At 39.6% G+C, this 17,015-nt stretch overlaps 1 protein-coding gene across 1 annotated transcript in view; it reads right to left on the reverse strand.

The window, feature by feature from the left end:
• Positions 1–1,291: 1,291 nt before the first annotated feature.
• The window catches only part of cdc40 (cell division cycle 40 homolog (S. cerevisiae)), a 122,642-nt gene continuing 106,918 nt past the window's right edge, over positions 1,292–17,015 (reverse strand). The window contains exons 13-15 of the mRNA XM_048530521.2: positions 13,411–13,487; positions 3,428–3,572; positions 1,292–1,788 (exon numbers count right to left, since the gene is read on the reverse strand). Coding sequence (XP_048386478.1) covers positions 1,611–1,788; positions 3,428–3,572; positions 13,411–13,487 — 400 coding nt within the window. The 3' untranslated portion in view covers positions 1,292–1,610. The remainder of the gene's footprint in view (positions 1,789–3,427; positions 3,573–13,410; positions 13,488–17,015) is intronic.

Consider the following 17,015-nt stretch of genomic DNA (forward strand, 5'->3'; position numbering starts at 1 on the left):
AGTGTCAATCTTTTTTAAAATCATGCAGCACAGAAGTATTTTAAAGACTTCTGTTGAAAACGTGTGAACACCAGCATGGATGGGTTTTATTTTCAACTTTACACCCTCTTTACAACTTTCTATGAAAATCCAGACACTAGAAATTTCACTTTCTGGTTCAATCTGCATGCAGCGATAGAGAAATACAAAGAGAAAATGATGAAAATACTCAGCAGTTCAGGCAGCATCTGTGGAGACAGAAACAGTCAATATTTCAGGTTGGTGATTTTCTTCAGAACTAGAAAACATTATGCAAGAATTCTACAAATCTGATGAAAGGTCACTGACTTGAAATTGTAGCTCAGATTTTTGCTCCACAGATACAGCCTGACCTGCTTAATGTTTCCAGTATTTCTCATTTGTATTTCTGTTTTCCAGCACTCTCAATTTCAACTTCATTTCAGTATTATCAATGATATTAGCATTCCACTAACAGTCCTGAAGTCATATATCTAGCTCTCCGTACGAATGATCTCCGATATGTAAACAGATGGCACTGCACTGAAAGGTAAATTCCTTTTACAGGATTCATGGTACAGAATAGGAGATAGCAAGAACTGCAGATGCTGGAGTCAGAGACAACACTGTATGGAACTGGAAGAACACAACAGGCCAGGCAGCATCTGAGGAGCAGGAAAGTTGACGGTTCGGATGCCTGACCTAAACGTCAACTTTCCTGCTCCTCTGATGCTGCCTGGCCTGCTGTGTTCCTCCAGTTCCATACAGTGTTGTCTCATGGTACAGAATGTTCAGTTTATGACTCAAATCTTAATAACTTTACAATATGTTTAAAACAGAAAAATGAACTTGCTTCTTAATACAAACATTTATGTCAAAACTATCAACACCAGTTTTGAATTGGTCAATAACTTAGTTTCTGAATGATAGGTGCAGGTTGCTATTTCAATAGAAATTTGAAGGATGGTCACTTTCAGTAATGAAATATCATAGTGATCAAATTCCTAAGCAGTAGAATGTTTGCTTCTTGCAGTTATGTTCTTCTAAGAGAACTGCATTCTCAGAAATTATTAATGTTAAAATTGGACTTCCATATTTTCTTAGAAATCTAAGAATTATGCAGAAACAGTCAATGTCCAGTTTTCATTAATAATTGTAATAGAAGAGGTTTTCTCTCTACCCAGATGCTTCAAACACCAACAGTTTATAACTTAATGCTGAGACATCTGTCATACAAATTACATCCATTTCCAATTAAGTCTCAATCCTGTGTATGCCTGCTAATAATGTCCAACCTGCTGAGTTCCTTTTCCTGCATTTTGCTCCTATTTACATTTAAAAACTGAAAATTGCTTTAAGTTGTGATTTTATTTGAAGTTTTTAACAGAATCTACACAGAACATTACTCGAATTCTTGAAGGTGTTGAAGGATATGCTTCAGTATTGAAAATTTCAGTCCAATATATAGACAACTGCCTCTGAGCATGTCCATGTCTTCGGCCAGCAGAACATTCAACAAGTATCCAGTCAGAGAGCATTCTGCAATGGAGCTAAACACAAGTTCTCTGGAGACACTTATTACCAAGAAAATCCAGAAGTTCTAGGAACTTCCATCAGTCCCACAGTTTGATCTGTCCATCCCAGCCACAGGTGATGACTTTGGATGTTTCATGTGGATGCCAAATTGCACTAATGCAGACCTTATCATGCGCTTTGATTCGAGTGTACAGTTTGGTTGTCTTCCAGTCCCAAATATTCAGCTTTCCATCAGCATCTCCTGAGGCCACATAACTGTTTATACAAATAAAAGTAAAAATGCATAGAAATGTTTGTTTCAAACTACATTCAAAAGACTAGAATACTGATTATTAGATGCATTAAGATACACAGATGTAAAATAAGCACTTACAAAAATTATTCCAGTGTTCAAGATTTAGTACTTTCTCTTCATATAAAATTAATTTATCTGGATGCACTGGATGCATGCAGATTTTAAGGAACAGTCTCATTCATAATTTTATTGTGGCACAAGAAATCTCAAAAAGAATGTGCTTTTGTTGAGGATCTTCATAATAACATGCTACTAGCCAATACTTCCTGAAATCAATCATTGAACATTAACGATGTGTTCCATTTTCAGGTTTGCTTCAAACACCAACAGTTTATAACTTAATGCTGAGACATCTGTCATACAAATTACATCCATTTCCAATTAAGTCTCAATCCTGTGTATGCCTGCTAATAATGTACAAGCCAAAGAATAAATGCATTATAATGTGATTGGCTGTTTAAAAAAAGTTAGAGTTTTCCCCTTTAGCCAAAGGTTAATTTAATTTAACCCCTTTTATTGCAAACTGTCTACATTCATAACAAAACTCATACGTAGAATGTAAGTACTGCTGGCAAGGCCAGCAATTATTGTTCATCTGCAAATGTCCTGAAAACTGTAGTTTTGAACCACCTTTACCAATCACTTCTTCTCTGAGGTAAAGGCACTCCGACACAGCAATTATGCAGTAAAATTCTACAATTTTAATCTAGCAATGAAGAAATAGCAAGGTGGAAATATTTGGAGTATTGTGTCTAGTTTTGGTCTTGTTATCTCAAGAAATATATTATTGACATCGGAGGAGTACAATGAAGCATCACCAGACTTATTCCTGGAATGGCTGGTCTGTCCTACGGAGAAAGATTGTGAAAACTGAGCCTGCATTCTCTAGTGCTTCAAGCAATGAGAAGTGATCTCATTGAAACCTATAAAACACGTGGACACAGTAGTTACAGGCAAAATATCTTCTCTGGTTGGGGGTCCTAAAACCAGGGGACACAATTTAAAAATAGATGAGTTTTCACTTTGGTCCGAGATGAGGGGAAATTAATTTAGAATAGTGGATCTTCGGAATTCTCTACCATAGAGGCCTGCAGAGGCTCAGTCTGTGAGTATGTTAACATAGAGATTGATAGATTTCTGATTACCAGCAATGTACATGTTTATGGGGATAGTGTGGGTAAAAGGCACTGAAGAGTTTGATCAGCCATGATTTTATTGAAAAGTGGGGCAGACTTGATGGGCTAAATGGTCCTCCTGTTCGTATGTTATATGGGTTAGTGAGGCACCTGGGGATGATAATGATCCTACGCAATTACTGCACTTGTTCTTTTAAATGAAAGGTGCTTCAGATTTACAAGACGCTAATGAAGAGACCTTGGAACAGTTGCTGCTGCCACAATACAACAATGTTAGAGGAATGAATGTTTAATGTGGTGGGCTGGGAGCTGATCAAGCAGCTTGGTTTCTCTTGGATGCTGTTGAGCTTCTTAATTGTTGTGAAAACTGTACTCCTCTAGGTCATCATTTGAAAATTACAGTTAAATACAACAGCAAAACAGAAATGAATTCACCAGAAAAAACATTAACTGAAAAGCTCACCTCATATCAGGTGAAAAATCCACCTGACAGGCATAACCTGCCACCATGTGGCCCTTGAAGATTTTTTTCTTGTTCAGTCTAAACCTGTTTTGCGCTCCAAAGATGAGAATTTGATTGTCCATTGATTGACATGCCAGCCACTTGCCTGCACAGGAAATACTGTATAAATTAATCAGGATTTTTACATGTGAATATACATCTGTTGGCTATGTTTATCCAGACAGATGTAAAATATGATGCAGTCACGGTCTTCTAAGTAAAAGAGCTAACAATAATGTACATGTATTATTCCCTCTCCAGCAATGATCTTGCAACTAACTATTTAAATATGATCACAGAATCCCAGAATCCTTACAGTGTGGAAGCAGGCTGTTCGGCCGATCGAGTGCACACAGAATTTCTTGAAGAGCATTGCACCCTGACTCATCGCCCTTTCCATGTAACCCTGCATCCACCTAACGTGCACATCCCTGGACTGCGGGAGGAAACCAGAGCACCCGGAGGAAACCCACGCACGCATGTGGATAGTGCGCAAATTCCACTCACACAGGTCCCAGGTGCCATGAGGCAGTATTGCTAACCACTGAGCTGTTGTGCTATCCTGTATGAAAGCCAAGTTAATAGATTGTAGAAATGCTGATTTTGCAACACTGAAAATAAATCTTGGGAAAATTAAACGTACAACATTACTGGGGAACAACAATGAGAACCATTTACGAATGCTTTTAAGTGAGTGTAAAAAACTATGTGCCACTAAAACAGCAAAAGAAACTACACAATACTGGGACTCTGGTGATGAATAAAGGCAGAATGAAACAATTGCGGGTTTGGAAGGATGTTTACGTTACGTAAGTAGACAGTAAAAGACTACATGACAGAGAATCTGAAGAGATTGAGAGAAATAATAAAAACAAATTTGGAACACAAAAAAGTATGAAGCTAAATTATCAAGTGACATAAATAGGAAAATATTTTACAGGCTCATCAACTAAAAAAGGAAAACCGTGATGCAAATAGGTTCATTAAGAAAAAGGCAGGGGAATACCACAGGGAATTATGGAAAGGTGGCAGAAATATTAATTAATCCCGTCACTTTGGTGTTTATCTGGGAGACAGAACATGCAGATATGACATAATGGAGAGATGAGTAATGAGTAAAATACATTTGAAATTTAAAAAGGGGATATATTGAATTATCTAAACAAGCCAGCAGATAGTTAATGAAATTCCTACATTTAAGATGAGGCACAGTATGTGGCCAGGAAAATATAAATCAGTCAGTTATCAATTATCTGGGTTGTCAGAAGGCTTTCAATAAAATGGCCCATAGACTAATGTATTAGATTAGAAAATGTGAAGTCAGGAACAAGAGGTAGATGAATTACTAGCTGGCATCAAGACAAAAAGCGCAGAGTGGGAGTGGAAGATAATTATTCAGAGTGGCAGAGGTGGAAAGTGCCGTACCACATGAATTAAGGACTACTTTTATTCACAATATTCATCAAAATCAAAAAGGATTTCTAAATTTGTGGATGACAACAAATTTTGGAGGGATGGGAGACAGGACTCATTAAAACTATGCTGAACTGCAGTAAGTTACAGTAGGATATCTACAGATTTGCAGAATAGGCAAATAATTGGCAAATGACGTGCACACAGATAAATATGAGGAAATACATTTTTGTAGGAAGAACAGGGAATTATTTCTTGGAAGCTGCAATTCTGTGTGGGGTAGAGAAACAAAAGGATCCTGGGAGCGTAAAGACATCAGTCACTAAATGTTATGCTGTAGGTTAGCACAGCCATTAAAATGCAAACAATGGACTAGATTTTTCGCTTGCGGTGAACTGGAGCCGGCACGGGCTGAGTCCTGCAGTGGATGCAAGAAAGCACAGGCAGCATAGCCTTGTACTGTGGGGCCTGCACGCATGCCCTGTGAGCCCCTAAACACCACGAACAGTGAGCCCCGGAGCAGTGCAAGGAAGAAGCCCCATAGCAGCACATGGGAAACAGCCCCTAGAGCAGCATGCAGGCAGCGAGTCCTGGGTGGAGACTCGTGTGAGGGGACAACCCTTACCTTAGGACACTGTAATGTTGACCCCTTAATATTTTCCTACTTTTAAACATATTTTCAGCTCCGTAACTAAGCAACCACTTTACTTCCTCTGCTGTATCCAAGAATTGTACCTGGGCACTTGCACCCATGATGTTGCCATAAGAAGGCTGACATTATAAACGTTTTTCACTGTACTTTTACAATGGAGTATGCGCGGCAATAAAAGGACACTGTATTGTATTGCCAAGAGGGACAAAAAAAGAGGGAGGTTATGTTAAATCTATAACAAAAGGTTATTCTAAACTTACAGCTTCCATGCAACTAGAGTGTCATGTTATAAAAACAATACTGAGGTACAGAGAAGGTATGGAGAACATTTAGAAGAAAATTACCAGAAATGTGTGAATGTATATAACACATACAAAATTAGGAAAGGATTGATAGACCAAGTCTGTTTTGTATTTGGAAAAAGGTTGAGGGGTGACCTAATTGAGATTGTTAAAATTATAGCACTTAGGATACAGGAGCAGAAGTAGGTCATTCAGCATACAGTCTTGCTCCACCATTCAGTAAGAACGTGCCTGATCTGATAATTCTCAATTCCTCTTTCCTGCCATATCCCCATAACACTTGGCTCCTTTAGCGATTAAAAATCTATCTCAGCCTGAATACACCTAATTAATACAGCCTTGACAGCCTTCTGCAGATAGAAAATGTACAGATTATCCTGAGATGAAGAATTCCTCAACACTGTACTAAATGGCAACCTTTTACTCTGAGATTATGCCCTCGGGCACATACTCTCCCAAAAGGGAAAGCAAACTCTCGCATCGGCCCTTTACAGCCCCCTAAGAATCTCAGATGTTTCAGGAGAAGCACAGATTTACTACGGCACAAGAAGAGGTCATTCGGCCCATTGTTCCGGTGCTGGCTCATTAATAAGCATTATTACCGAGTGCCAATCTCCTGCTTATTCCCTAGAACCTTGCACATTATTTTTATCCAAAAAATTGTCCAATAACATCTTGAATACCTCAACTAAACTTGCCTTCACAACAGTTACAGGTAGTGTATTCCATTTTCATTATGCAGAGTTAAAAAACAAACTTTTCTTCACTATATCTTTGTTTCTCCGGCAGGTTACTTTAAATTGGTGCCCTTTTAGTCCCTTTTATGAGTGGGAACAATTTTTCCCTATCTACATTATCCAGTCTGCTCATAATTTTTACAGCCTCTATCAGATTAACTCTTTGCCTTCTTTTCTCCAATAAAATTTGTTGAACAGTCAATAACACTGGGACATAATGGTAGGAATCTAGAGTGCTTTTTCTGGGAGGATAGTTGAGGTGGGAAGTCTCACAACCTTCAAAAAGTACTTGGATGAGCACTTGGAAATGTCCTATTGTTTAATACTATGGGCCAAATGCTGGAAAGTAGGACTACTGTAGATATTCAGTCTTTTTCGTCACTGCAGGCTCGCTGGGCCAAAGGACCGCTTCTGTTCTGCACGATTCTATGGGAGCAGCGTCCTCTCGTTCTTCTAAATTCCAACGAGCACTAGCTCAACCTATTCAACCTCTCTTCCCAGGAAAATTTCTCCATATCTGAAATAAACCTACTGAATCTCCTCCAGTCTAACTCCATTGTCAGTATATCATTAGAGTCCTAGAGATATACAACATGGAAACAGGCCCTCAGGCCCAACTCGTTCATGAAGCCCAGGTTTCCTAAACTGAATCTGACCCATTTGCGTGCATTTGGCCCATATCCCTCTAAGTCTTTCCTATCCATGTACCTATATAAATGTCTTTTACTGTTGTAACTGCACCTGCCTCTACCACTTCCTTTGCCAACTCATTCGATATATGCAATATACCATATACCATTTCTGTGTAAAAAACTGTCCCTCAGCTCCCATTTAAATCTTTCCCCTCTTAAACACATGTCCTCAAGTTTTGGACTTCCCTACCCTGGCTAAAGAACTTTGTTATTCACTTTATCTATGTCTCTCATGATTTTATAAACTTCTATAAAAGGTCACGCCTCAACCTCCTATGCTCCAGGCAAAAAGGTGTCAGCCGATCCAGCCTCTCATAACTCAAACTTTCCAGTCTTGGTTACATCCTGGTAAAACATTTTGTACCCTTTCCAGTTTAATAACATTCCTTCCTATAGCAGGGCAACCAGAACTGTCGGCAGTACTCCAGATATGGCCTTCCCAATATATTGTACAGCCGTAACATGACATTCCAACTCCTATACTCAATGCTCTGACCGATGATGGTAAGCGTATCAAACGTCTTGCTCATAACCCTACCTGGGACACTACTTTCAAGGAACAATGCACTTGCAGCCCGAGGTCTCTCTTTTTGAGAACACTCCCCAGGGCCTTGCCATTAACTGAATAAGTCCTGCCCTAGTTTGTCTTACCAAAATGCAACAACTTGCGTTTATCTGGACTAAACTCCATCTCTGCCATTCCTCAGCCTGCTGGCCCAGTTGATTAAGATCCCATTATGCTCTTAACTAACTTTCTTCACACTACACCATACCACCAATTTTCATATCATCTGCAATCTTACTAATGGTACCCTCCTATTTTATCATCCAAATCATTTAGATAAATGATGAAAAGCAGTGGACACAGCACTGATCCTTATGGCATGCTGCTATACACAGGCCTCCAGTCTGAAAAGCAACCTTCTAACACCATCCTCCTACCATTAAGCTAATTTTGTATTTAATGAGCTAGATCTCTCTGAATTCCAAGTGATCTAACCTTACAAAACAGTTGACCATACGGTACGTTGTTGAAGGTCCGTGGAGACATCTACCACACTGCCCTAATCAATCTTCTTGGTCACCTCTTCAAAATACTCAATCAAGTTTGTGAGACAGGATCTACACGCATTGGAAAGACAAGGACTGATTAGGGATAGTCAGCATTGCTTTGTGCGTGGGCAATCATGTCTCACAAACTTGATTGAATCCCCTCCAACAACTAACTCGCCGACGTTAGGCTTACCAGTCTATGGTTCCCTGGCTTTTCCTTGCAGACTTTCTTAAATAAATCATTCCTTAGTTAAGAGGACCAAAATTGTGCACAGTTCTCCAGTAGAGATCTGACTTGTGTCTTGTATATTTTTAGCAAGATGTCCCTGATTTAGTGCTCCATTTCCTTTGAAATAAAGGCCAATAATCCTTTTAGACTGTAAGACATAGGAGCAGAAGTTAGGCCATTCGGCACATCGAGTCTGCTCTGCCATTCAATCATGATTGATAACCCCATTCTCCCACTTATCTCTGCAACCTTTGATCCCCTCGAAGATGAAGAACCTATCTATCGCTGTCTTAAATAAATTGACTGACCTGACCTCCACAGCCTTTGTGGCAATAAATTCCATAGATTCATCACTCGCTAACTGAAGAAGTTTCTCCTGATCTCCCTTCTAAAGGATCGTCCCTTTATTCTAAAGCTGTGACCTCGAATCCTAGTCTCTCCTGCTAATGGAAATATCTTAGAGCACAGAATATTGAACTGTACAGCAAAGGATGTGGCAATTTGGCCCACGGCGTTGTGTTGAACATAATGCCAAATGAAACTAATCACTTCTGCCTTCCACTGATCCACATCCCTCCATTCCTTGCATATTCATATGTTTATCTCAAAGTCCCTAAATGCCCCTTTTACATCTGCCTCCACCACCACCATTGGCAGTGTAAAAACCTTGTCCATCACATCTCCTTTGACCTTCTCCCTCTAACATTAAATTGCCTCCTTGTTTTAGACATTTCAACTCTGGGAAGAAGATAATGACTGTCAACCCTATCTACGTATCTCATAACTTTATGGACTTCTATCAAATCTCCCCTCAGCCTGTGCTGCACGAGAGAAAACAACCCAAGTTTTTCTAGCGTGTCCTTAGAGCTCATACCCTCTAATCCTAGCAATATCCTGGTAAACCTCTTCTGCACACTCTACATCCTTCCTTTAATATGGCACCTATCTTTGAGTCATCAGCAAACTTACCCAGAATGCCCTCAGTTCCTTCATCTAGATCATTAATGTATAAAACTAAAAGTTGCGGTCCCAATACTTACCCTTGTGCAGTACCATTAGTTACTGCTGGCCATCCTGAGGAGGATCCTTTTATCCCCACTATCTGCTTTCAGCCAGACAGCCAATCTTCTATCCATGCTAGTTCCTTGCCTCTAACACTAGGGGCCTTGATCTTACCCTGCAGCCCCCTGTGCAGCATCTTGTCAAAGGCCTTCTGGAATTCTAAGTAGACAACATCCATTAGCTCTCCTTGGTGTAACCTGCTCATTACCTTCTCAAAGAATTGTATCAGATTTGTCGGGCATGACCTCCCCTCCATGAAACCATGCAGACTTTGCCCTATTTTACTATACATTTCCAAACATTCAGAAATCTCGTCCTTTACAATGGACTCCAAAATCTTACCAACGACCAAGGTTAGACTAATCGGTCTGTAATTTTCCATCTTTTGCCTTACTCCCTTTGTAAACAGGGGTGTCACATCCACAATTTTTCAGTCCTCTGGGACCCTCCCTGCCTCTTACGATTCCTGAAAGATCAACACAAACGCTTCCACTCTCTCTTCGGCTATCTCCTTTAGAACTCTTTGGTGTAGTCCATCTGGTCCAGGTTATTTGTCCACCTTCAGACCTATCAGTTTTACTAGCACCTTCTCCCTGGTGAAGGCCACCATAGTCACCTGAATTTGCTCCCCTGACTCTCTTGAATTTTTGGGATGTTACTCATGTCTTCCACTGTGAAGACTGACATAAAGTACTTTTTCAGTTCTTCCACTGTTTCTTTATTCCCCATTAGTACTTCTCCAGTGTCATTTTCCAGTGGCCCAATGTCCACTTCTGCCCTTTATATATCTAAAGAAACTCTTGTAATCTTCTTTTATATTACTGGTTAGCTCATCCTCATATTTTATCTTTTTGCTCCTATTTCTTTTCTGGTTGTCCTCTGTTGGTCCTCGTAGGCTTCCCACACCCCTGGCTTCCCATTGTCCTTTGCCTCATCACATGCCTTCTCTTTTGCTTTTATGCTGTCCATAACTTCCCTTGTCAGCCACTGTTGCCTCATCTTCCCTTTAATATGCTTCTTTATCCTAGGGTTGAATTTTTGCTATCTCCCGAATTACTACCAGAATCTCCTGCTGTTGCTGTTCTACTCTCCTGCTGGGCTCCACTCCCAATCAATTCTGGTCAGCTCCTCCCTCATGCCTTTATTCAACTGTAATACTGTTACATCTGATCTCACCTTCTCCCTCTCAAATTGCAGACTAAATTCCATCATGTTATGGTCACTGCCTCCCTCCTAAGGGTTCCTTCACCTTAAGCTGTCTTATCAAGTTTGCCTCGTTGCATAACACTAAATCCAGAATTGCCTGTTCCCTAGTGGGTTCCACCATAAGCTGCTCCAAAAAGGTATCTCGTAGACATTCCACAAATTTCCTTTCATGCAATCCACTACAAATCTGAATTTCCCAGTCCACCAGCGTATTGAGATGCCCTATGATCACTGTAACCATGCCTTTCTTACATACCTTTTTTTACCATTTGGTGCAACTTGTGCTGCACATCCTGACTGTGTTTGGAGATCTGTACATAACACCGATTAGTTTTTTTTAAACCTTTGCTGTTCCTCAATTTGACCTGCACAGATTCTATGTCATCTGATCCTACATCATTCCTTGTTATTGATTTAATTTCATTTCTTACTAATAAGGCAAGCCCACCTCCTCTGCCCACCTGCCTGTCTTTTCGATAGGATGTACATCCTTGGATATTTAGCTCCCAGGCCTGATCCCCTTGTAGCCACGTCTCCGTGACGACTACCATATCATCCCTGCCAATTCTGATCTGCGCCACAAGCTCAATTCTTTTATTTTGTATATTGCATGCATTCAGATACCACACCTTCCGTCCTGTATTTACCGTTTCTCTTCTCATCATCATCCCTTTATCCAGTGTGCTTGCAGTTTGATTCCTAACCCTTTCCAAACACTCTGTCTTATTTTGTGTTCTGAATCCACCCCACAGATGTTAACCTGCTGCTCTGTTTCCCATTGACCATTATACTTCTTAAGAGTTTTACTACTACCACCAACCGCACCACCCACCGCCCCCAACCTCAAACCTCCCCCCACTTTCTAGTGTAAAATCCTGTTCACTAGAACATTGGTTCCAGCTTGGTTCAGGTGGAGACCATCCCAACAGTACAGATCCCTCCTGTTCCAATACTGGTGCCAGTGCCCCCCCCCAAAAAAAAGGCACTTCTCTTTCCTACACCACTCTTTTTAGCCACACGTTTACTTCCCTTATTCTCACGTCCCCATGCCAATTTCCACATTGCTCCGGTAGTAATCTGGAGATTTTAACACTTGAGGGCCTGTTCTTTAAATTTAGTTCCTTGTTCCTGATAATCCTTAAACAGGTCCTCTTTTCTAGTCTTGCCTATGTTGTTTGTCCCAGTGTTGACCACAACAACTGGATCCACCACCTCCCTCTTTAATATCCTTTCAAACCAGTCAGTGATGTCCTTCACTGTGGCAGCAGGCGGGCAAGATACCATTCAGAACTCTCAATCTTGCTTACAAAAGATGTTATATATTCCCCTACAACTACCACTTGTCTTTTTGCTCCCCACCTCGAGTGGCCTCCTGTAGCACAGTGCCATTTTCAGCTGGCTGATCTTCCCTACAGTTCTGTTCCTTATCCACACAGGGAGCAAATGCCTCGTACCTACTGGACAAGGCCAAGAGCAGAGGCTCCTCTGCTCCTGCATACAGAATCCCTCTACCTGCCTCATTTGCAGTCGCACCCTGCTGCCCTGGCCAATGACCGAATTTGGGGTACTTAATCTATCAGGTGTGACCGCCTCCTGAAACAAAGCGTCCAGGTAACTCTTCCCCCTCCCAGGCTTTCCTTCTTCATTACCTGGTGAACTTGAATGATAGCTTTTTGTGATTCATGCATGAAGATTCCAAATCCCTCTGCGTTGTAGCTATCTGTAGTCTTCCTCCATTTAAATAATATTCAGCTTTTCTATTTTTCCAAAGTGCAAAACCTCCCATTTTCCCACATGATATCCCACCCAACAACCTTTCTCGCTACTTGCTTAGCCTGTCTATATTCTTGTCTAGACTCCTTGTGTTATGCTCATTATTTGCCTTCCCACCCATTTTTGTGTCATCCAAAAACCTGGTGACAGTACATTCACTTTTGCCATCTAGTCTTTATTATATAGCAAATAATTGTTATGAAAGGCTTTTATACAGTGGATCCAGAAAGAATGTTTCCTCATGTGGGGAACAGCAAAACTAACAGCCATCAATGTAACAGTCACTAAAAAAAGCCAACAGAGAATCTGGCAGAAACTAATGAGTGGTAGGAAAAAAGGACTTGCTATCACAGTTGAAGCAATAATACATGGTACCCAAACAAGCAAAAAAGGAGGCATGAATAAATGTTAAATTTACATGCAGCTCATCTTTTGTCATTTCAACACTAAAAACTTTTGTGATCTCAGCACTCTTCCAACTCTAGCTTCTTACATATCCTAGAATTTAACCATTCCAAAACTGAAGGTCATGCCTGCACCTGCCTCAGCTATATGCTCTGGAATTCCTGGCCTAAACCTCTCCTCATCACACTCTCTGCCGTTCTGGAACTTCTTAAAAGCTACCACTTTTGATCATCTGTTCTAATAATAACTTTATGGGTTTGGTATCAAGTTTTGTTTGTCTGTGCTCTTGTGAGAGTTATTGAATGCATGTTGATGTTTTTAGCTAGACTGTTAAAAACATAACACAGCATCTGACAATATTTTAAAATGAAGTGGAGCTTAACGGTCAGGAAGATAAGTGCAGAGATTTCACAAACTCACCATTTGGCGACAATGTTACAGCTGGCATAGAGTGCATACTTGGTTCAGCAATGTACTTGAAATCCACAGGAATGTCCCTGTAAGATAGCATGAAGACAGATAAGCAAACAGAAATAAAAATTGCTGTTTAAAGTTCTGAAGTTCAGACTATTCAGTCTACCCGAAACGTAGAGATTGTGCTGAGCAAGAAGTCCAAAAGAACAAAGCATGTGCTCACACAAAAGTCAAACTGCCAGACTGATGAATAAGTGGAAAAAAAGCTTCAATAGGAAATCTCAACTGCTTGCCTTTTTTTGTTAAATGCAGCAACTATTTTCCACTGTACAAAGAAACAAAGAGAACAATGTGTATGTCACTACTGGGAGTGCCACATTAGAGTATCAAACCATTACAAGGAAAGAAAATGGGGTGATTACTGAAAGAAGATGAGGTAATGAACAACTTAACATGGAACTACTGCAATTATTAGAATGCAGTAAGAAATACAGATGATGAACATTCCTAAGTGTTAGGCATTTATTTCTTTAGATAGACTGCTCATGAATTTAAACATAATGGTTCATGCTGCAGTAAAAAAGTTGTCATAAACCTCACCCTGCAATTCAATGCATTTAAGACCAAATTGCTTGAGAGTTAGAAGAAAGGAGTTCAAAAGTGCCTTCAGTCAAATCTGATCATTTCCTTTAAAATACATATTAATAACATTTATTGAATTTCAGTAGTATTACTGCAATTGCTCCATTTACAGAAACACAGAACAGGGCAGAATTCACAGCGATGGGAATCCAACAAAAGTCTGACGTGAACTGTAATATTGTGGCACCATAAAAATGTAGATAATTAGACAGTATTGGGATTAATTACATGCTTTTATTCAGCCAAACGTTTGGTTTGTACAGAAGCCGGTGAACCAAAGTTTTAAGACTGCTATTATTTCAGATGCAATTTCTCTCTCCTTATCATTTCAGTACTTTATTTTAAATTCAAACAGAAAATGCTGGAAATACTCTTCACTCAGGCAACATCATTGAGGACAAACAAAATTAACATTTCTAATTATCAGACTGCAGCAAGAGACACAATGATGCATATTCCTAAAAGGTTAGGTGCTTATTTCTTTAGATAGGTAATGCTCATGAACCTAAACATAATGGTTCATGCTGCATTAAACAAAAAGTCATAAACCTCTCCCTGCAATTCAAGTTGTTTGCTGGTTGTCCCAACTGCTTTCAGGTCAACAGCCCTTTCACTGAACTGCCTAAACCTCTTTCCAGACAGTAGAAGAGATGTATTGACAAAATGGATGATGATGCATGGCAAAAGAGGATGGTATTCAAACCAGTAAAGAAACAAATGATGTATTCTGAAGCAAAAGTGGGAAGGGTAGAATTACTATCAGTAATTGTTATCTGGGAAAAATGGAAGCAGTGGTTATGATCTCAACTATCAAACTCAACTTTGAGGAATGAGTAAAAATAAATGCTGCTTCTCAAAAGTTTATTGAGTTCAGAGTAGTATAGGAGGCCAAGAATGGGTGGTGAATTAAAATTACCTTACCTTAAGCCCAGGGTCATGCTTAAGGACTGAATGGAGGGGCTCCAGAAATCAATTACTCAACCTGTATTTGGCCTTCCCAGTAATGAGAAGATCACATTGTGAGTAGTGAATACAATGTACTAAATTGAAAAAAATACAAGCAAATTGCGAATTTGTCAGAACATTGTTTGGCGCCCGGTTCTATTGAAGGATTACACACCTTAAATATTAACTCATTTTTCTCTCTCTCTACAGACACTGTGTATTTTCAGCACTTTCTGTTGTTATTTCAGATTTGCAAAATCAGCAGCATTTTGCTTTAAAATTCTTCCCTGGCTCTTGGGGGGAGCAGGAAGGTATGACAGTAGAAGTGAGGGAAATTTGCAGATAAGGAAAAAGGATGACATGAAAAATTATTGCTGTAGAAAGCAAAGGTTTCATCAGAAGGTGTGATGTAAAAACCAGGAGAACAGAGTCCTTAAATATGGATGGTGTGAGGATGCCTAGTTGAAGCTAGCTGAGGAATTGAGTTGACAATCCATTCCCAGAAAGTGTGATATGGAAGAAAAGGAAACAAAGGGAAAGAGTCACATTTAGGATACATGAAGGTGATATTAGCATGAAAGTTAAGGGCAAAGTTAATCTAATCTCTCAGTCAGGTCGACAGTAGGATGTAACACTTCCACAGCCATCAACACTCTGGGCAAAGAGTTGTAGGATGCCATTCAGTCCACTGCGGTTATGCCATCATTTTATTCATGCTTCTCTGCTCTTTCCCTACACACCCATAAATATTTCCTCATAAAATAATTATCCAATTTTCTTTATAAAGTCAATACTGAATCTATTAGGGTCACTAACTAATCTTTCAGGCCATACGTTTCAAATGACTAGAACTGACTGTTGCCTCTGGTTCTACTGCCAATTTCTTTAATTCTGTGGTTTCTGGTTACTGACCCTTCAGCTACTGTAAATTGCTTCTCCTTAATTACTTCTTCAAAATCTTTTAAAGTTTCAAATAACTTCTATCAAATCTCCCCTTCAGTTTTTCTGTTTGAAACAGACCAGGAACTATAACTACACCAGACATGGATCTGGGATAGTAAAACAATTGTTCACATATTTAATATGTCAGAATATATAATCTTGGAAACAGAAATACATTTGTCTGGCACAGTAAGTCATGGCACAGTAAGTCTGTTAAGTCATGGCACATCAGGAAAATGAAGATGACGTCACAAAGAATTAGCAAAAAAAAAGCCAGGCATTCACACTGTTACATCAGGTTATATTTAGCAGCTCTTTCCTCAAGAACACGTAACTTTCCTTTTGTTTTTAATGTTCTTTATTGACTTTTGTAATTATTTTTCCCCCCACTATTACTGTTGCCTATTGATGGTGTAATTCAGTGGGAACACTCACCTCAGGAGCAAGGTACACCACCTTGTATACACAAACAATATAACTGTCCCCCACAACAGCCTGAATTGCCAATCATTCATGGAAGGGCCAATTGTGTGCTCCAGTGAAAATCTCCTTGCTCTCACACTAGAGCTCTGACCTAGAGACCTTCATTTAGAAATCTTTATTTGCTCCTGTTCTTTCAATTCACACTGAAATTGTGCATTTCCTAATTGTTATTTACATCACTTGGTGGTTATTTGTAGGTGATTTTGGATGATTATTTCAGTTGTGCATTAATTTCCCAGTACACGTAAGATAGCAGAACTTCCAAACAAACAAATCTGTGAGAGTGCATAACAAAAGGAAAAAGCATTGAATTCCCACTTAAAAGACTGTGTCAAGAGAAATTTCCCCCTTAGAGGTTGTAACCACATAAAATTCATACATTTCAGAACTTAAGCCTTTAAACTAATTAATGTGGTCTCTGGAACAAACATAAATCTTCATTATCTATACACCTGAATGTTCTGCAGAAGGATATTTTGACATACTTGAGCAACATGATTTGCTATTCTGACTGGTTGTGATTTTGAGTTACAAATAATACACAATGTCCTAGAGAGAAGGTTATGTTAGACATCTTCCAGGCAGCATTCATACATATT

This window comes from Stegostoma tigrinum, chromosome 4, assembly GCF_030684315.1.
Source record: "Stegostoma tigrinum isolate sSteTig4 chromosome 4, sSteTig4.hap1, whole genome shotgun sequence".
NCBI classification, from domain to species: domain Eukaryota; kingdom Metazoa; phylum Chordata; class Chondrichthyes; order Orectolobiformes; family Stegostomatidae; genus Stegostoma; species Stegostoma tigrinum.